This window comes from Cinclus cinclus, chromosome 5 (assembly GCF_963662255.1).
Source record: "Cinclus cinclus chromosome 5, bCinCin1.1, whole genome shotgun sequence".
In the NCBI taxonomy this organism is placed as follows: domain Eukaryota; kingdom Metazoa; phylum Chordata; class Aves; order Passeriformes; family Cinclidae; genus Cinclus; species Cinclus cinclus.
This window is the reverse complement of record NC_085050.1, coordinates 22,107,993-22,129,692: the sequence shown is the minus strand read 5'-3', so window position 1 is coordinate 22,129,692 and position 21,700 is coordinate 22,107,993. Positions and strand designations below refer to the sequence as shown.

At 38.6% G+C, this 21,700-nt stretch overlaps 1 protein-coding gene across 1 annotated transcript; it reads right to left on the bottom strand.

Annotated features, from left to right (window-relative positions):
* Positions 1-1,514: 1,514 nt before the first annotated feature.
* PGM2 (phosphoglucomutase 2) lies at positions 1,515-20,206 on the bottom strand. Its single transcript, XM_062493444.1, has 14 exons — positions 20,135-20,206; positions 15,638-15,805; positions 14,682-14,788; positions 14,241-14,325; positions 12,825-12,908; positions 12,062-12,255; positions 10,754-10,943; positions 9,982-10,079; positions 7,338-7,518; positions 7,126-7,219; positions 5,931-6,060; positions 3,290-3,479; positions 2,545-2,678; positions 1,515-1,803 (listed from the first exon to the last, which is right to left on the bottom strand). Exons 1-14 carry the CDS (start codon positions 20,204-20,206, stop codon positions 1,701-1,703), a joined length of 1,830 nt encoding a protein of 609 aa, XP_062349428.1. The 3' UTR covers positions 1,515-1,700.
* Positions 20,207-21,700: the final 1,494 nt, after the last annotated feature.

Genomic DNA, 21,700 nt, shown 5'->3' with positions numbered 1-21,700 from the left:
AGTGCATTTCTTATAAACCCCCTTTACATATTGAAAGATCTCAGCCTCTTCTACAGGTGAAGCAATCCCAGCTCTCTCAGCCTTTTTTCCCAGCACAGGTATTCTAATGCTATGCTTTCATGACCTTCCTCTGGACCTACTCTAACAGCTTCATGTCTTTCTTGTGCTGGGATGCAGTACTCCAAGTGGGGTTTCACAAAAGCAGAGTGGAAGGGGAGAATCACCTCCCCTGCTGAAGCCCAAAGCTGCAGGCTTGTACAGACCCACAAAGCTTCTCCAGCCCCGGGTATAGCTCAATGCCCAAACTGAAGGCATGGCCCCAGCCTGCCTCCTGAAGAACCATTCCTTTGCCTGTGCCTTCAAGCAGGAGGAAGCCAGTAAGAAGGAGATCCTGTGTAGTGGGAGAGTGCTTTTTATTATGCCAATGTCCCCCCCTTACACAACTGGCTCAGGCATGAAACCTCCCCTCTGGGAAAGTACTGGGACAATTCACATGGAGGCTTGAAGGTATTCAATCCTTCCTGATGGGGCATAATTCACTCAAATAGGCTGACTTGAAAGGCAGCTGTCATGTCTTAGAAGGTGTCATAAACCACCAAAGATCCCTGAAGCACTTCCAGACTCATTTGTGAGGCCTCTCACCACAGGACTGCACATGATCTGCAGTGGTACATCAGACTGTGTAAAACTTCCTCTCTTTCCACTCCCCCAGGGTTGCCTCCTTGTACTCAGCTGCACAACTTCTGCAATCTTCAAGTTGCACTGAAAATAACAAGCACAGAGGACTTGAATTCTGGGAGGATAATAAAGCTTAGAAGTTTTGCATTTATAAGAAGTATGTAGCTATGGTTGTGACTATTACTGCTATACCAAGCAAGTACTGAAAATGGGGAAAAGCCCCATATTAAAGTCAACTGACAACCTCCAAAAAACCCTCCCAGGCTTTGCAAGCATGCAATGAAATGGAAGCTTCTGCTCTAAATTAGGCATGCAGAACTATGCACCAAGTCATGGCAGCAAACAGTGTGAGAGGCTCCAAAACTGGGCTATGCACTGAACTAACTATGCTTAGTTCAGTGAGGCAACAAAAAGGTGCTGTAGCTAGATGTACTATCTTAATGGTTCATGGTATTCAAAGACCATGAATCTCTAGCCTGGAATATGATATATAGCCCCACAGAAATAGATATTCAACAAATTTGCCATGGGTTTCTCATTTATTTGGGCCAAAATCCCTAAGAAAGATCACTGCTTCTAAATCATCTGCCCCAAGTTTGTCAAAGTCTCACCACAGGCTTTAAATACTTCCTGTTAACAGAAGAACTTGCTTTGCATATCTAAACCTAGACGAAGTTGCATAGTGTTATCAGATTATATGCACAAAAAATAAATAAGTCACCACAAAACAGGCTGTTTCAGATATCAGATAATTACTTATATTTAATTAAAAGATGTTTTGATTCAAATACACTTGTAGCCAACTTTTAGCTCAATTGATTGGGGTTTTTTTTGGTCCATTAGGGGTAAAGGTACTTTCCTTCCAAAATAAGATACTAGAGCCAAGAGTACCCAAAATAACTCCTAAAAGCAGAAGTCTTTATAGTCAGAGTTCTCAGATGTTTGGTCCTAAAAAACCTTAACTGCTTAAATAATGGACTTGTAATGATGCAAAAGCCAATCAAGGTAATAATTTTGCTATTTTACTCAGTCTTTCGTTGAAGTTTGTTTTTTTCTGGTTGAAAGAAGTGTTTTTCAAGAGCGTTGACTAATTCATCTAGTTCCTTCTTCAGCTGTTCAACATCACTGGAAAACAAAAATTACACAAACACAAAAAACAGTGAAACAATAGAAAAGCCAAAATATATATTTAGTATGAGGAATTTTTAAATCTGTTGCATTGCTTTAGACAAACATTTTCTATTAATGATAGAAGTGTATATATTTGATTTCTTATGGCAATGCACTGAAACATAACCCCACAATGTAATCTAAAGCAGAATGTCCAATTTGAGTTCAGATCTTCTATTACCAAATGTAAGTGATTAGAAGTGGAATTTTTATACTTGTAACAGTATTTTTAGATGACTTCGTCTGTAAAAATGTGTTAACTTCACTATATAAGCTAATAACTATTTATCTTTAAGACTGTTTGATTTCCAAGGCTACCAGTTAAGGATATAATTACTAAACATAAATGGGTTCAAAATATATTAGAACACTTTCTATTTGATTAAATAATTTTAAAGCAACTATGTATATAAAAAAGGGGTGAAAATAATTGCATTTATTTAAGGCACAATGTTTTTCTTTATATTGTTTCCACTGCATGCAAAACTGAGTTCAAAGAAATTTCAGTGACAAGAACGTATCAACAAATTTTGCAGAGTTGAAGCTTTATACAAACACATTTACTAAAATGACTTTACTAATATTATTTGATCATGGAGAGCTTTTATTTCATGAAAACAATATGAAAAAGCCACACAGACTCTATTGTACCAAATGTCCTGCTGTAAGTGACAATACTGCTGTAAGTGACAGTACCTGTTTCCAGGGGGTGCACAAAGTTCAGAATAGTATTTGATCTTTGGTTCTGTCCCACTGGTTCTCATTGTGGCCACTCCTCCATTAGCAAAAGTGAATGTTATCATTTGGCTGCTTTTACTAGTAGGAAGTATCTAGAAATATTAAGAATATATTTTTTTAAAACTTGATAAGATACTATATATAAACCCCTGACTTGATGTTAGATAATATGACAAAAGCATCAGCTAAAATTATAGTTCAGTTCTGTTTCTTCAACATCGTGGTCTTGAGATCACAAGGACGGCCTTGCCCTCAACCTGGAATCTGGTAGAACTGCATCACTGCTAGGCAGCTCATTTCAAATCTAGACAATTCTTTTACTGTTAGTACAAGTTGAGCTGTCATGGCATTTCCCAGGAGGAAAGGAAATGGAGATTATGGAAAAATATAGAATCCAAAGCCACATCTTAATAGACAGTTTAAGGTGCAGTCAGAAGAAAACAATGCAGATTGCTGTAGCAAGGCAGCACGATCCTCCTACCACCCTTTACAAACTGTCATCATGGACAGAAAAATACACCACAAAACCTAACAAAAAACCTAACATCCCCTTGGCTTCACTTCCTCTCACCAAAAACATTCATCATGAATCTAACTTACTTTATGACTCAGTATGTAAATATTTAGTGTTTCTCCACAGAATGTTTTAGGTATGTGTATATACATCACATATGATTTACATGTAATTTAGAAAGATACTTACAGCCTTTTGATCTGGCTGGCTGCTGTCATACCCAGTAGTTAGATCCCTTATTCCAGAAACTTTAAATCTACCACAAGATTTTGGGTATGTGTTTTTTCCATCAAAATTTCTAAGGTTGTCAAAAAGCTGTTGAATAACTTTAGGATCATGGCAGATGAAATACGAAGCTTTGGTAATATGGAAGCCATATCTGTGAAGACACAATATTAGTGAATCCAAGAAGCAATGTTCTAAGAGTTGTACACCGGACACATTATACAACCTTCCAAAAAGCAACACTGTGCTCATGGTCACCCAACTGAAGCATCAGTTCACACCCTTACAATTTTAAAAAGGTCTAAACAGCTTAATTATCCCATTTTACATACTTTAAAGAAACTTCTGTGCAGATGCCTTTTATTTTCATTGATGAAAACTGAGAAAGTTTACAGAAAACAAAAAAGAAAAAAGGTACCATTATTGTCTTGAAGAGCTCTAACCACCATAAGAAGGGAAGAGATTACATCTAATAGCTGCAAGTGGATTCCAGCTGACCTTTTCCAAGTAAAACAAATTCTAGACTGCTTTTTCCAATCACATTTCATTAAAGTGTTTCTACTCTCCCATTGAAAGTGTTTTTACTAAACCAAACTGTTCTGAACTTTGTCTCTACCGCACCTGTTTGCTGCCAGGTAATGTGATACATCAAAGACAAATGTCCTGTAACACTTTTTAAAATACTTATTAAAATAGCATGTTGCTGAAAAACATACAAGCCTGGACTGCTTGTTCAAGTAAGCTCTTGCTACAAATCAAGACTTATATCCTTGATAAATATCCTTGATAGCAGTAAAAATCTGAGGGCCAGAAACTTCATTAGTTCTGGGATGTTCATGCTAGAAATCAGAATGCCTTCTTAAATAGGCACATGTTTATGTCCTAAGTGGACATCTTCAAGGTTAATAGTAGTTAAATTGGTATTAAGAATTCAGTATGGGAATTAACAAAACCTATCCCGTATCTGAAAGAAGTGATTAAGCCTACTAGGACCATGTCTGTTTCCTGATCTGCATATACTTGAAGACAGATTCCCTTTCTACATTTCCAAAATACAAAATACTTTCTTCTGCTTCAACTGTAACTCACGAGGCAAATCTTACAAAAAAGTAAACCAGTAAGACATAGAAAACTGCAACTCTTATTAGCCAAAACCAAAAATCAAACATGTACAAAACAATCCCCCAAAACAAAACAAGAACCTCCCTTCCAGCTCATTATCAAACAACAGTTTAATAGGGCAGATTTGTATCCTTCCCTCTACCTGTAGCTTTGCCACAAAGAGTGCCTATGTGCAGTGACAGCTTACAGACTGCTTTTATGCTAAAGCAAATCTGAGTCCTCTTCAGTGGCTTTGTACACAGCAACACTGTGGCACAGCTCACTTCCACTGAGTCAAATATTCTGAGGTGAACCTGAAGCAGGTGTTTACTGTATTAGTATTTAAAAAAATAATTATAAAACCTCAAGCCAGAGGTTGCATGTTCAATTCTTGAACAGGTACTTCCAGCTAGTAGCATTTAAGTGAATTCTCACATCAGATGCTGTATTTACCACTCTAGGTATGAATCCTCTTTCATGCTTTTATATCACACCATTTATATATGCAGTGTAAGCAAGTCTTTGCCACCTGATTCCTTCCTAAAAGGACAATGAAACAAGCATGGCTAGTGCTGCAGGTTCCACACTCCCTTGTCAGTGTCTATGAGACATGAAGAGCTGCAGAGTATCAAACAGCCTGTGCTGCTCCCTCCTTTAAAGTAAACAACCTGAAACCTCCACAAAAATCACTCCCTGCCCCATGAAATCCAATATTAATCTTTTCTATTGATTTATTTGAACCCATTAATAAAGAACAAAAGCAAAAATCAGTGCCTCATATTAAAAGCTCTCAGAGGGATACCTGGCTGTATATAGCCAAGAGTAATGGCCAGTCACAGTACTTCTGTATAATCAGCTCAAATCTCATTAATCAGGAGCAGAAAGAGGAAAGGACAACCAAAATTCAATAAAAATAATCTATCAAGAAAAGACAGAATAATACAATAAAAAGCCTAACTTTAGAGCCAACTAGAATTAATTTAATCATAAGTAGCTCTGCAGGGACAGAAGCAAACTGGCTTCTGTGTATATCATAAATAAGCCAGAGCTACTTAGACCCATTCTGCCATCAATATTTTTGTGTGTCTGGCTCATTTAAGCAGCAAGAGGCACTACAATCTCTACAATTCAGCAATACAGCTGGCCAAAAACCTGCCCAATCTTCTGTAAAAGGACCCAAGTGCAGGATTTCCCAAAAGGAAAAAACATTTCAGTGAAGTGAAGAAAGACCACAAAGATCTCATTAACTACTAGAGAATTAGTAAGATAGTTATTATTGTATTTAAAATAACTTTAAACAACAGAAAACAAAGTCATAAATATATTCATGTCCACAAGGCAGGAACACTTTCTGGAGGATTACTATTAGCACAGAATTGTCTTAATAGTAAAACAGTCCACATTTTATTTCTTTATAAACCATAGGTTGCTATTAAGTTCCTATTAACCCCCAGTATGTGAAATGGAGAAAAATCTGAAAACCAAAAATTTAAATTGAACTCACTCATCATAGACAGCTTTCAGCTGCTGAGACAAAGACAAATTCCTGCTTGCCAAAAAGCTGGCCATCTCCGCAGTTATAACAGCAGCACTGACACCATCTTTGTCCAGAACAGCAGGACAGCACATATACCCTAAACAAGGAACATTAGATATCATATGATACACTTTTAATAGGAAATAGGATGGGGAGGGAAGGTTAGCCAACACCTCTGAAAGGAGAAATGCACTTTACCATATAGTACAGACATTTTAGAATCAAAACAAAAGTAAAAAAAAAAAAAAGCATCTTCTAATCAATTTCAATAAGCAAGGCATTTAATGGAATTTCAAGACAGAGATTTGCATCATATCAGTGTCACATACTCCCAGCTCCTTATGGGGCTTTCTTGAAAGAGAAATGCACACTGCATGAACAATCAAGCATAGCATTGTCTCAAATGTGATTACCTTATACAGTAGTATAACACTGAATTATCTGTGAAATTCTCTGGTTTTCAGGTACTGAGATATTTAAATAGCACTGCAGCTTGACAATTTCCTCCTCATTAATTCATAACTTTCATTTGTAGCATTCAACCATGGCTTTGCAGTTTGCAAATGTAATTTGGGGTAGTTTTTACTTCATTTTATTCACATTTACACTGAGTTTAAATCTGTCAGGTAAAAAAACTTAACTTCAAGTCTGAAAAATGCATTTGTTTATTTTTAAAAAAATAGTTTATTCAGAATTTGCAGACCAAATCTGCATAGCCATGCTACTGTAGATATATACTCTTAGCTCAGAAACTTTGTGCTAAGCAGAGATACAAAGTGTTAACCACTAGTATCCATTAGCCAAATAGATAATTACCTGTTACTAACTAGAAATACACCCATTGTATTGAGGACACCCTTATGTTGCCTTTTTTTTCCCCCTGAACATTTTACGTAATTACTGAGACGCTAACAGAACACTGGCACAGGCTGCCCAGAGGAATTGTAGAATATCCTTCCCTGAAGATATTCAAGAACCACCCGGGCCAAATCCTGTGTAATGTGCCCTAGAACGCTCTGCTTGAGGAGGAAGGGTGGACCAAATGACCTCCAGCAGTCCCTTCCAACCTTACCCATTCTGTGATTCTCTGCAATTCTGTCGCTTTCTGCAGTAGTTCCATTTTCACTATTCCCCAAGATATGAAAACATAATATTCTCTTACCTATAGCCTCTTCAAATGCAAAAAGAACAGCTTTCCCCTGGTCCATGAGCTGTTTGGCACGGTTGCCCATCCACTTGAAACCTGTCAGTGTTTCCTACATCAGTGAGGAGAAATTAAAGGCATTAAAAAGAAAAGCCATGTTGTACAAACATATGACACTTTGCAGGAAAGCTAATAAAAGAACATGGAATAATGTATAACATGCTGCTTACCTCAAAGTGAAAACCTTCCTTTAGTGCAATTGCTCTCAGGATTTTGGAAGAAACAGTACTGGATAACATGTAGACATCTTTAATGGCACAAGTATCTCTACTGTTATTTTTCCAGCAAGTGAAGATCCACCAGCCTAAAAGAGCTCCTAGTTCATTTCCAGAAAACACTTTCCATTCACCACTAGGGGCAAAAAAAACATTAGGAAGCACATGAAATCACTGGAGAATACCGGGGGGAAAGAAAAAAAATCTATTGGTTCTTCTATAAATGAATATTAACAAATAAACCACTGCCTTGGAATTCCAAGAAACAGTAACAAGGTATCATGTATGCATAATGAACAAACAAAAAAATTCCTCCCCCAAAGCATTCTGAAACTGTTACCTTTCTTCTCCATCATACACATAAGCTTTTGAAGTTTTCCAAAGATTAAACAGTGATGCTTCCAACATATTTTAATTAAAACAAAAATGTTCAGCATACAGATGAAACTCAGTGATTAAGACAGGCACAGACACACAAAAATACAGTTCTCAAGTAATCAGTATTTTTAGTTGACCTAGTGACAAATACTTTTAATTTAATCACAAATACATCAATTAGTCATTGGGAAGACTGGAAAAAAAAACCTTAAATAGGTAAAAAAGATTAATAATGATGTGTGCTAGTACAGGAAAAAAATGAAGAAAAAAAGAAAGACAAATGTCAGAATTGTAAAAAAAAATCCCAGTCACAAAAGGGGACAGAGACACTTCCAAACTGACAAAACCAAGACCTACAGAAACAGTACCTGTTGTGAAAGAGAAGCAGACTCAGTCTCCTGCATTTATTGATGCCAACAGGCACAAAGCAATGCACAGCGGCAGCTTAGTGTAAGAGCGCTGAGAGAGTGTGCTCTAGCAGGAGGTTCTGTCAAAGAAGAAGTACAGATACTGTAGAAGCCTAGATTAATATTTGATTAGTGTATGAAAAGCTACGGCAGAAGTCTGAGAAGACGCAGGACTAGAAGTTAGGAGACAACTAAGACTGGCTAAACAATGAGCATAGAGGTAGCAGAATGAGAGCACCACACTCTAAGTGGTAGTGGATACAATAAACTAGCACCCTCTCCAAGTTTCTGGTAGCTCAAAGTTTTCAGACAAAAAGCATGATTTTGCATTCTTGTTTTAACCCATCACAACTAGCATAATCTGAAACTTTTTATACCTCTTCCTCAAAGCTGAATTGCCAACTGAGGCTGGCACAGACCAAAACCATTGAAATATGAACCTTCCAACTAACTGTCCAAGATGCAGCAGACAGTCCACAAAAGACCATTCTTCTTCCAAAGGCAGAAAAACCTCCTTAGTTCATGCTGTGAGGCTAATGAGTTTAAAAGCACCTCAAAATCCCACAGAAAATATTGCCACTTTTAAAGCTAATACTTTAGCTTTTTTGGTTTTCTGTTGAGCATAATGGGTATTTGCACTTTCTCTTTTTACTGGACTTTTGAAATTTGTCTAACTGATACAGATTCAACTATTTAATTCACCCACAACCACTGAGGACATCTAGCAGATGTCCATATCATCCCTTGGGTACCAAAGATTGTTGCCATAATCTTACACCCCTCTTGTGGCTCTCATGCACAGGGAATTCATACATGCTGGCCCAGCAGCAGATTTTTTCCTACCCCTCTCTAAGCTGAAAACCTTGAAGCTTATTTTTACTAAGGATTTACACTTATAACTGGTCAGATTAGTTTCTGCTTTATCAGAAGGTAGATAAAGAAGAAACACTACTATTTGTAGATATGATACCAAGTGCTAGAACTTCAGCTTTCTTTCATTCATTAGATAAAACCTCGGTATGGAAATGTAAACAATTGTAGAAGTTCAGGGTATCAGAGAGCATCAAATAAGGGGGCAGCCATATTGAGTCAGAACTATAGGTTACACTTCACAAATACGAACAATTTATTGTAAATCCTTGACTAAGCAAGTTTATCTTTTGTGATCCCCTTCTTTGACTGGGTATGCAAAGATAAATAATGCACATATAGGTGGTTTTTGAAGGGGAGAGTAGAAATGATTACACCAAGAAGTACTAAACTGTGAAAAACCTTACGGTGAAATGCAAATACGTGACATTAAGTAAAGAAGTAGGAAACTGAGCAAGAGAAGCACAAATCATCTAATGATCAATGAAATGTTTGGTTTAACAGGATTTGAGAAAGAGGACACTCATATTAAAGAGAATTATCTATACAGATTCTCCTGAATCCAAGTTATTGTTTAATAAACCTAAAATGAAAACATGTTTATCAGTCTTACAAGAGAAAAATCTAACTGAAAACCTACTTTTGAAAAGGTACAGCACACTAACAACAGTTCACAGGCTTCTGTGCATGCCTAAACTACAGTTAAGTGTCAACTATTTATTCAGACTTCTGTACGCTGTCTAACATTGATCATTATTTCACATCCTTTCACATGCCCTTATTGTCATCTGCTTCATACAGTCTTCTCACATCTCTGTGTGCTCTCAATCAAAAATTACTACTGTGACTACTCTTCCTCTGCAACACAAGTAACAAGAATTCTCCAAATGAGTCTAACCTTGGGAGCAAAAAATGTCAACAGTTTGCATTACTTATTACCATACCTCTCTTGTTTCTCTGCCACTGCCAGTCGATCAGCATCAGGATCATTTGCTAAAATGATTCTTGCCCCATCTTTTTCAGCCAAAGCAAAAGACAACGTCTGGAAAAGTGACAAGCAGGACCAGGTGAATGTTAATATTCCCAAATAATATTTTCACTTTCTTTATACGTTTTTAAGTAATTTTCCCAATTTATTTCATCTCAAACACACAAAATCATTATGTGTCTCTCAAAAAACCCAAAAACTTCTAGCCTGGCAGCAGAAGAACATAGTCAGGACATTTGGCTTCACCTATATCATTCCACTTCTGTAGTCCAACTTAAAAGCTGCATAGATTTAATGTGATCCTTCAATAACAAAGTGTAACAGAAATAGTAGCAGAAACTCTAACCACCTGTCAGGGCTTCTCCTGTCCCCTTCTGGTGTTGTGTCAGAACAAAAGAGTAGAAGCCTTCTAAAAACAACTGAGAAGATTTTTATTATTATTTTATCTTTTAAAATTAACTATCACTTCATCCCATGTGCAAATCCTGCCCATTCTATTAGAGCACAGAACAAAGTAGTTGAAAGTTAAAGCTAATTACTACCTGACTGGTTCAAAGAGGGTTATGTCAATGAAACAATATCAGCTAACTCTTCACTAAATGTAAAGCTATGAAACAGATTAAAAATAGACCTGCCACCAATAATTACAGCTGTGACTTCTGGCAAAAACGAAAACACTGAAAGACATCACAGCTATTAAAAAAAAAACCAAAAACAAACCTATTTACCAGAACACCTTTGCCTTCTTCAGGATTTGGATACTTCACTGTGGGAAAGTCTGGATCAGGATCTTTCTGCTCCGGAACAGCAAAAGGAGGGCTAAGGTCAAATGCCTTGAATGCCAGCTGAACAAATTTATGTCCTACGCCATGCACAGAAGTATGAACAAATTTCAGGTTTGTTTCCTTGTTTATATTCCTGAAATAAAACAGGTTAACAGTAAACTTGGACATGAAAGACTGTTCTGCACAAAACTGACTATGTTTGGAAACAGATACAACTCAGTATTCTGTATCACTGTTAAAATTATGAATTAAAGGAGGTCAGATTTTAAAAGCAATGGCTTGAAAATTGTCTTAGCCTAATTTTTCAGTGATATGTGTCACTCTTGGCATTCAAAATCCAAGTATATGCAAATCACTGGAATAAGCAAGTACACTCTAAACATTCCAAAGAAGGCAAGTGAAAAACAAATACAACTGACTAAAGGCACTCTTCAGCCCCAACTCTAGCATTTAAACCACCCCCAAAGACTGAACACAGTGAGTCAACAGCAGCCTGCCCAATTTGAGCACACTCATTTTTAGGAAGTAAAAAGCATTGGGCATACCTAAAATCATGTAAACTCCTAAGGAGACATTTAATTCCAGTTCTGAAAAAGCAGCGTAATAGCCCCAGCTTTCTAGTAACTCCTGACTGTTTTTAGCAAGAGTAAAAACATGGTTACTGCTGGTTAAAATTTCTACATAAAATAAGTGCATCTAGAAGGTTGATACTCATCTACTACATAAATCAATTCTAATTGTTAATCACCAAGAGAAACATCCACTTCATTTTGCTGAGTAAAGATTTTACTGAGCAAGTGATAAGAGTAGGCTGTTGTAAGGCACCCAAGGCTACCAGGAGCACAAGCAAGGCTGGAATGACAGAGCAAGACCTCCTTAATCCTGAACTGGCTTAACAACCTGGTTCACCATCTCTCTCAGAGCCTCATTTTAAGGCTGGTGGGCTGTCCATGTCAGCTCACCTCCAGCAGCCCCAGCCTTGCTGTGGCACTTGGCTGATGCATGGCCATGAAAATACAGGATGAGATTTGCTCACTTTGCTGGGTTACATTTCTGCCAGGACAGCTTTATGAGCTGGCTTACTACACACCACCACACAACTGCCAGTGTTACCACAAAAGATGACAAAAAACACAGGCAGAATTGGGTCATGGCAGGATTGTGGCTGCCCTCAAATCCATCAATATAAACTGCCCTGCTAACAAGCTAGACAGAATAACCTGTATTTTTAAAGGAATTAACACCAGTCACCTGTAAAAGCACTGTTTCTGTATATCTTTGAAATACTCCTTATTGACCATGGCATATGGATCATGAAGCAGCAGGCTGCTGTCAATCAGTTTGTCATCCCAAGCCTGAGGCCATGGTTCTTGGTTCTCCTCAATAGCCTGAGAAATTCCTTTGTCATGAGGGGAAATGATCTGAGCACCATTTTCCCAGTAAACCTAAATAAAAAATAGCTAAGTGAGAATTTGATCATTAATCTTGTAAAATAGTCTGGTTATGGTTTTTTGTTGATTAAGGTAAAGTACATTCACTAGAGTTTTACAGTAAATTTGGCTTAGGTATACCCAAAGTATTCTGCTCATATTCTCAGTGTTCCTTCTCACATCCCATTTTTTATCATATTAAAAGAAAAAGGCAGTTTAATTTTCTCAAAAGATATCAAGATCCATAATGAAACACAAAACAAGGCCCAGTCATTTACTGGGAAAACTTCCATTTTTGTATTTTGGAAACAGTCTGTATATGACTGCCCAGCTACTGAATGACTGGTGCCCAGGCAATTCAGGTGTGTTTTTTCCACTGGAGAGCAGATTACAATGGCACCTTGCTTTCTAGAGCAAAGACTTTAATTATTAGTTTAATACAATACTAGCTTTAAATACATAGAAGAGGTAAGAGAGACAAGTAATTTATTTAGTCTGTACCATGATAGGAACTATGCACAATTGCATTGGTTTCTCTACATGAAAAAAATAAAAAGAGCCAGAAAACAGATCACTTGGAATACCTTATAACCATTGTCTTGTTTTGGATTATGGGAAGCAGTAACCATAATTCCAGCACAAAGTTTCAGATGAGTTACTGTGTACGGCTGTAACAAGAGAAAGTTACTTGAAGTAGAATGTGCAACATATTATATATTATTTCTTCTCATGCATATCTAATACTTTCATATTAGATGATTGGTTCATATCTGAACCAAAAGAAAGTTAGGATGTGATTCCTACACACTGACTCCCTAAAGGAGAAGCTAAATAGTACTTGCTCCACTAGACTCCACGTGGCACAACTTTAGCCCTTGTTTTTGCTTGTGCATTTTTCCTTTCCTATGTTATTAATATTGTTCCAGATGCTTTGTGAATCTCTAGGGTAGTATATTTCCAGAAGGAAGCCAGATGCACTTGTTGCCTACTGTAGAATGACCTGAGGTACCCGAGGCCTTAGAGGGTGCCAAGTCTGTTGGGGTAATGACAGAAGTCAGCATGGAGCAGAGAAGTGCAGCTCAAGCAGCCTCACCCACACTGTCTTTGGGAGCAGCCTGGGGAGCCACTACTCCATCGGGGTTCAGAAGAGAATTGTTTTGGAGAAAGCTCTTATAAATTAGCTCAAAACAGATGGACTGAATTAAAAATAAAGCATTATTCATGAACATAGGTCCAGTTTGTGTTTAATCACGGCTCTTTATTTAACAGTAAAATGCAATCAACTGCAGTTCTTGCAATATCACTTTAAGCTGCGCTATGAAGAATTTAAAAAGCATCAAAAAATTGTATCAGTATAAGAATGCTATGTAGAAAGTCTGTTTGCAATGCTCACTACAGCAACTGGTATAGGGAGAAACTATTGTTTTTAGTACAAAGGCCAAGAGCAGGGCTTTTCTGCATTGCTCTGGAGACACCTGGTGTTCTAATGGGGGCATCGTGCACACAATCCAACAACCCTTCTGGCAAAACATCACTGCACTCCAACAACTTGCTATTTTGGATTCAATACCTGCCTCTGCCCCCTACTCCCTTAAAGAAAATAGCTAATATTAATAAAAACAGGTAATATACAGATAATATAACAACAAAAGATTGCTATAATAATGGATAATATTGTATACGTATAATATATCATATATCATGTATACAAATAATATAAAAGATAATAATATTAATAAAAATCCAGCCAAACGTGAGTATATGTTTCAGACTTCTAACTCCACAGCAATCTGCTGACATTCCACATTCTGCTTTCTCTTGCTATGGATGCTGTAAATTATACACAGCTGAGTAAGTACAAGACTCTTCTGCAGGAAGAGCTTTAAAAGTAACTGGTTTGTGTATTTAGCCTTAATTTAAGTAATGCAAGGTATCTGACAGAATCTGTGTATATTTAAAGCAGATAAAGTAGATAGAAAGATATAATAAAAATAGCCTACCACAAAGGGAGTCGGTATTATATCAGAGAATAGATAAACTGGAACTCCCTGACTTATGAAGGTATTGGCAGCAAGTCTTGCAAACCTAAAAAGGAAGAAAAGATACCTAGGGAATATATTCATTTTCATACCAATTAGTTGCTTAGAATTCACAGCTTCCCCTCCTACTCAAATGCAGTTACAAAATCCCAACAACAAACACCACCACTTATCAATATATCTCAATTATTACACACACCAAATTTAAGTGTGTTCCCTCATTATTCCCAATAGACAAAGCACAACTCTAAGAACTGCTTTGGCACTACCAGTATGTAAGAATACTGTAAATCCCACAAATTAATTCACTTTACAGAAAGAAATACAGTTGAAGTAGATATAAATCCATCATGAATCACACAAGGTATCTACAAAATACTAAATACAAAACCTTAGAAGTACCTTTTGCTACTACCTCCACTGGAAAGATGAGCACGAGCATCAAACCCAATCACAACTCCTCTCTTTTTCAGGTCACTGAAATTCTTCTCAAGGTATCTGCAAAATCCCTAAAGACAACAACAAATACACCTCATTATCCCAATCTTGATGTTCAATTTATCATCACATTAAGATAATTGCCAAGATGCTGATGTCTTAGGAAGCTGAGCACTCATAGCATCTCACAGAACTGCTCTGCTATTCAGCTTGTCCAGGACCAATAAACATCATGAAATTCAGAAACTTTCAAATCAATATTGCAAACCTGGACAGCATTTAAGTACTTTTTAAAATATCAGAATCAACTCCAAAAAGGAACAGGTAACACAATCAGTCTGAATCGCAGGTTTTGAGAAATGATTCAGCTGTTTTAGATCTCACGAGGAAGAGAACAGCTGGCCAGCATTTCAAGTTTTTAACCAAATCTCACCCTTAATAATGACATCTCTTTAGCACATGATACATCACCACTCCAGACTGCAGTTATTCAGGGTTGTGGGTTTTTTCCCCAAGTAGATCTACTTTAGGATCCATGTATCTCTACATACCTTCACTGCCTTTATGTAAATCCACGTTCAGCACACACAAAGCTTAGCCAAATGCTGGCTGCCTTTGGGGGTTTTTTGTAGTTGTTACAACAGCACTAACTGTTACACTTGAGCTTAACTGCAGCTGTGTATAAATTAAATTGCAAATCAAATACAGAAAATAACTTACTTTAATGGTTTAATAGCTTCTCTCTGCTTGTTTTCAGAGATCAGCACTCAGCTAATAATTATAATTTAAATTACTTCTGAAAACTGGAAGAATAGAAGACAACTTGTACTTCCATAGACTACTCATTTGCTTACCATAAATGAGGCTCTTCCATTCATATACACAACCAGTTGAGTGAGATAAAGTGCTGAACACAATACCTGTGTTGTCTGGATAATAGTCAAGTCATTCATGTGGGAAATCCCTGCTCCCATGGCAGCTCTGAGCCCTGCTGTGCCAAACTCCATCCGCGAGCCAAAGTATTTCTGCAGTTCTCCGGCATTTCCTTCCGCAAGCAATTGTTTCACAATTGCGTAAGTTTTTGGATTCTGTTGATACAAAATTCAGATATTCTAAATGAGGTTTTGTTTGCTTCACTAGAACTAACTTTCTGTCCCAATCTCTGAGTTTCAGTATCAAAACATGGCACAGAACTTCAAGAGCACCAGAACGCCTGCTGTGTTTCTTAGTTTCCAATTGGTACAACCTCAAGTATTACTTATTTTAGATTTATCTCCTTAAGTGAACATGCTTCCTGAACAACAGTGTGTGTGCATATATATATATATCTCACACAATTTGGGATGTTAAAAGACTTCCAAGATGTCTATTTTATTGTTTGCTATTTTTAAAAACAAAACCAAAAAGCAGCACTTTTACAGTTCAGAGAATTTTTCCTCATCACAAGAACTACACTAAATATTTTAGAAAGTAAGTTAAGCTAATTATTAAGAAACAGTTGTTATTTCTATAGCACTATATGTAGAGTTTAAAACAAATTAAATTATAACCTTTTTCCAAGATTGGCTAGCACCAGATGTAGCAGCAAAACTATGCAGACTGGGCAGAAGAGAATTTCCAACATATTTGCAGGTCACACTTGTAAAAATAAGCACAACCCCAGGATGAAAGCCTAGAAGCTACAGCCAAATTCTTAAATAAAATTACTCAAGAGTGGCAACGAAAAGGCCATGTCAGACCACTTGAGAACAGTGAGGAGTTTCTAACTTTCACTGCTTTTCTTGGTATATTGCTTCCAAAGATTCTCTATTGTTAATTACTCTTTCTGTTTCCAGATTTAGGGAATTAGCAAAGGCCTGTATGCCTCAACTTTGCAATAGAAAACATGAGACTTAAGAAGTTCAGTATTAGATTTCTTGAGAACTGATAAGCAAGAGCACAGATGGCAGGTGGCAGACTCCTGGCAACAGGATTATCTGGGGAGGCAGCAGGTTACTCACTGCATGAGTACTTCCACCTTACCCTGAAGTACAAAGATTATCATTTCCAAAGGGACACAAACTTTGATTTCTTGGCAATTAAATGAACTCATAAAAGTCACAGACTTTACTATTTCCTGGATGACCCAGATATGCTTACAGCAAGGGGAAGCATATCATTCTAGGCAAAAAGGAAAAAAAAAAATTAAATGTAAAACCATATCTCTTCCTCAGCTTCAGAAAATGCTGCAGAACATATGGAGTAGTAGGCATGTAGGTTTACATGCAAAGGTATAAACATTCTGCACATCAAACCAAGACCAGAGTCGGGATGTCCTAACCACTGACCTGTGCACCCATGGCCACAGGACAAACAACATAGTTTAAACACATACTGAAAAAAGCTAAAGAGCCTTTGGTGCTAATGAGCAAACTGCATCATGGAGAATAATCTAAAGAACTTAAAAAAAAAAAAATTTCAGCTTCTTGAGTTCAATAAACAATTAGGTACCCCAGAATTACTGATTTCCAGTGCAAAAATTACCAGTTTACCAGTCCAAGAATGTTGTAACTGACACTCCCTCGTAGGCAGCTTGACACAATTATCTATTATTATTGAGTAACTACATTCTGTACGAATAAATATAATTCTATGTTGTTACAGAATATATAGGGCAGCATACCTGAGTTTAGTCTGTTTACAAGTTGATGTCAAGTTTTTGCTTTAACATCAGGCCTATGTCTCAAAGGTAAAGCCTGAATGACAATTTGCATCCAGCTTTGTACACTGCTTAGTCACCTTTTAATTCCTCGGTGCGAGCTTTGTGTACACGAGTCATCTTGATATTGAAATAGGCATGTTTTTAGGTAGATACTACACACATTTCTACAGGTGTTTTGCAGACTAGAAGCTGTAATGCCAATGCAGAAGGACATCAGGAGCACCCTGCAGTCAAGGAGTGTTTTGTTTGCTGTAGAGGCATTTCCCAGGTTTGGTATCTACTGTGATACTAGAGGGATCCTCCAGCTTTTTAAGTCTGGTTAAATGTACATGTCCAGGTGGCTGTCCAAGTCTTAAGAATTTCAGCCCATATAATTTTCTAAAGAAAACTAGGTTGCATTAATTGATTTGTTCCCCACTGCCTGCCTCCATCCCACACCAAATAATGGTAAAAGCCAGGCGAAGTCTGTTCTATATAGCAGAAGGATTTTTCCAGAACTACCATTATAATTGTTTATGGCTATATTCTCCTAGGAATCTGCCTTTATTTTTGTGTGTGTGTGTAGAATTTTATGATGCCATTGTACACACACATCTAAATAAAAAAAAAAAAATCTTGATTTTGGCTTTTTCTTCTGCTTAAGCAAACTCTTCACAGCATCTCTACCAAATTGTATCAGAAGGATGAAGTGCTGGCTTTTTACCTTTCTTATTTATTCTCTCAGGTTACGCTTTTTCTGCTGTCAAATTAAACCACATGTGAGTATGGGAGTACCATTTTCTGTAAATATAGTGGCAGGTGATTTAATACTAAGTTAATATCCACTAGTGCAATTAGCTTGAACATCACCTGGTAACACTCGAGTTATTTACTTTAATCTACACTATAGGAAGGCCCAAAGAGTTATGATCAGTAGAGGAGTCCCCACAAGGTTTTAGAGGAGAGGAAAAACTTCCGACTAAACAGACTTTGTTTTTACTAAAACCAGTAGCTACCTTCATTCATAATTCTATGACTGATAACAGAATGAAAAATATGCTATTACTGTAATGAACAGAACGATGAAAACAGCCTGGTAACAAGCACAGTAATGTAATGTAGGTAGAAACCTCCAGTTAGGTCAGCAGGACTGCCATCAGCCATAAAGGCTTGCTCTTGCAGGCAATTATTTTCTAAGAAACATGGGGCTTATCATCATTAAATATTAACCTATCTCCTATCTCTGCATGTCAAAAAAGAACTTTTTTTTTCATATCAGACTAAATGGACAAGGGTTATATCTGATTCTCCTGTTGCTCAATAGAAACACGCAACAGCTCCCTGAGAAATTAAAATACCTCATCATTTTTGAGCAATCAGCAATGGGTATTGCACACTAGTCAATTATTACTGAGTCAAAGATGCAAGTGTAAACTTTCAAAAGTAAAGATGCTATAATGGATGCTGCATTAGATTTCCTGAGGGTTTAACAAAATAATCAGAATAACCAGCTGAAAAGCAAATTATTACACAGAAGACAGGAATATAACTAATGCTGGTCAGGGAAGTTAGGTAAATAAGAGGCTCTAAAACCAAACTGTTTTTGCAAAATCAGTTAAACTGGGAAAAAAAAAAGGCATGAAAGCTTATTGTCATTTGACATGATGCATTAGCATCTTGGGAAACAGGACTAGTCTGGGACAGCTCTATCATTAACAAAACCAGAACTGGGTAACTGGTCAGTTAAACAACTGACTGATCTTTAATGAAGAATTAAAACTAGCTCGAGGTACTTCTAATGATGTCCTTTAGAACCTGGAACGAATACTAAAAAAAGACTTGTTACAGGTTTCCATTGATATTTTTGAAATAAGCAGATGCCTTACCAAACAGGCACACGTGCTGCACAAAACTCAGAGAGCACTGAGTTGAGTGCTCAGCCCAGGGGAGTCACTGTTGTGACTGGCAATGGCCAGTGTGTTCCAATACAGCCAAATGAACAAATTACATTAAGAAGGACATAAAATATTCAAACCAAATGTGCCAACATCTCAGTAGGACCTGCAGCAGGAAGCAGCCACACTAACACCACTACGACAAGATGTATCTTCATGTATGTGGACAAGAGAAACACAAAGAAGATTTTACTTCTGCATATAGTATGGTCAAAACCAAAACCAAATATAAGTCTCAACAGAAAGGGAAATAACACCTGAAAAAAATAGGACTGACAGCCTTTGCATTTCTAGGTCTTTTTGAAGAGAGCCCACGTGTCTTTTGGGATCAGTATTTTAGTAAATAAAAATTTGAAGGTACCAGGAGGTTTTTAACACTAAGAGACAGGTAACACGGCAAAGTATGCTGGTCTTTAATGATTTTAAGTCCCACAACTGCCCCACAACTGAAGCCGTTCGGAACAATGCAGGCCCTTTTGAAAATGACGCTCAGTACAGCTCAAAACCAGACGGAGAGATCAGCCGGGCGTTTCCAAAGGAAAGCGGGGCTGCTGCGGCAGGTGCCGGCCCGCCGCGGGCGAGGGGGATGGATAGAGGGGTGCAGGGAGAGCACCCCTTCGTCAGAGAGCTCCGAGAGCTGAGCCGGAGGACCAAACGGGTGCTTTCACCGCACTCCAAACCCGCACAATGCGACAACCGGGTGTCGCGCCGCGCCTCCTGACCCTTTTCCAGCCTGCACCCCACCGCCCCCACTCAGCCCCTGCCTGGCCGGAGCCCCTCACCTTATCCCAGAGCAGCCACTGCTCGGCCGCGCAGCGGAGCGCGGCATCCCCCGCGGATCCCCGCGCTGCCATCTCGCCGCCGCTCCGCTCCCTCCCTGTCCGTTCCCTCCCTGTCCGCTCCCTCCTTCTTCCGGAGCGCGCCCGCTCCGCTCCGCTCCGCTCCGCCCCGCCCCGTCCCGTCCCGTCCCGCCTGCCCTGCCCTGCCCTGCCCAGGCCGCTCCTCCTCCGTCCCACCCCCGTCTGCCCGGGCAGGGGTCAGGGCTGGGGCCGAGGCTACGGCCGGACAGGGGCGGCCGCCTCTCCGTCCTGCCCGCCGCGGCCGGGTCAGGGCCCTCGCTTAGAGGGGGAGCTCAGTAATGTTTTCCCGGGGCGCTGAATGTTGTCAGGTGTTCACAGCCCCCAGGGTTCACAGTGGGGCTGCGGCTGCCGGCCCGGGGGAGCCCCGACGGGAGCCCCGGGCAGCCCCCGGCCCCCGCACCGCGCGGAGCAGGAGCGTGCCCAAATTACAGCGGGAAGACTGCGGTGGACACAGCCGCCTCCTCCGCAGCATGGCTGACGAAGAAAGGAGTGCTGTTGTTAGAAGTGTCGCTTTTCCACGAGCACTGGGCTAAGGTGACTGAGATTCCTTTACATAATCAAGATAAATGAGGGATGAGCTCAGCAGCACTCTAATTTGGTATAAAGATTATAACTAGACGGTCTTTAAGGTCCTTTCTGACCCAAAACATGCTATGATTCTATGATAAATTTTCGTAGAAATAATGACTTCTGCAGATATTTGAAAACCTTTCAAAGTTCATTAGTACATTACCAGAATGCATGTGAACAAGAGAAATGCTACGCATTACTTGCAAGAATGTTAATGCACATCCTTCTGATATTCACTAACGATGAATAAAATAATTGTTATGATACCTTTACAGAAAAACTGTTAAGATGAAACATCAGAGGAACCAAAAAATAAGAAAACCAGAAAAAAACATGTTGTTTTGCTGCTTTTCTAATAATTTCTTTTCTTTATTGTTTTGATAGTGGTCATTTAACGCAGCTCCTCTGGCCTCTACACCTCTCTGGCTCAACACAAATCTGACCTCAGCTGCAAAATAAAAAAAAAAATATATATATATAAAAAAAGGTGTAACTGAATTTCACTCAGGAAAATGGACTGTGTCCTTCTGCCAGAATTAAAGAACAAGTTAATATGGCTTTGATTCAACAATTATTATAGCTTATAGCATAGTGTCTTTTAGAGAAGCCTGAGTGGCCAAGCTGCTGCTCTGTCTAAGCTGGCATTTTGACTGGAATCCCCTGAAGATAAGCCCCTCCAGCCAGGTTGATTTCTTACAAATTTTTTGGCAAACATATAGTCTAGAGTACACTGAACCCTCTCTCTTGCCTAGTAAGATTTCTGTCATCAACTTTCCAAAGTACTAAGGGAAACAGCAGTCTGAATGCTCTGGAGCATCAGGACAAGGTGTTCTGGAGGTTTCCCCCACATTTTATCAGCCTCTGTCTGAAGCTGGGCTAGACCAGGTGATGCACATCTGCAGGGAGAGCTATAAGGAG

Coding starts and splice junctions, on each gene's coding strand:
- PGM2 (XM_062493444.1), bottom strand. CDS start 20,206: ATGGCAGCGCGGGGATCCGCGGGGGATGCCGCGCTCCGCTGCGCGGCC. Junction 15,806..20,134: donor AGTGGCTGCTCTGGGATAAG/GTGAGGGGCTCC, acceptor TTGTATCAACAG/AATCCAAAAACTTACGCAAT. Junction 10,080..10,753: donor AAGAAGGCAAAGGTGTTCTG/GTAAATAGGTTT, acceptor TCACTTTTCCAG/ACGTTGTCTTTTGCTTTGGC.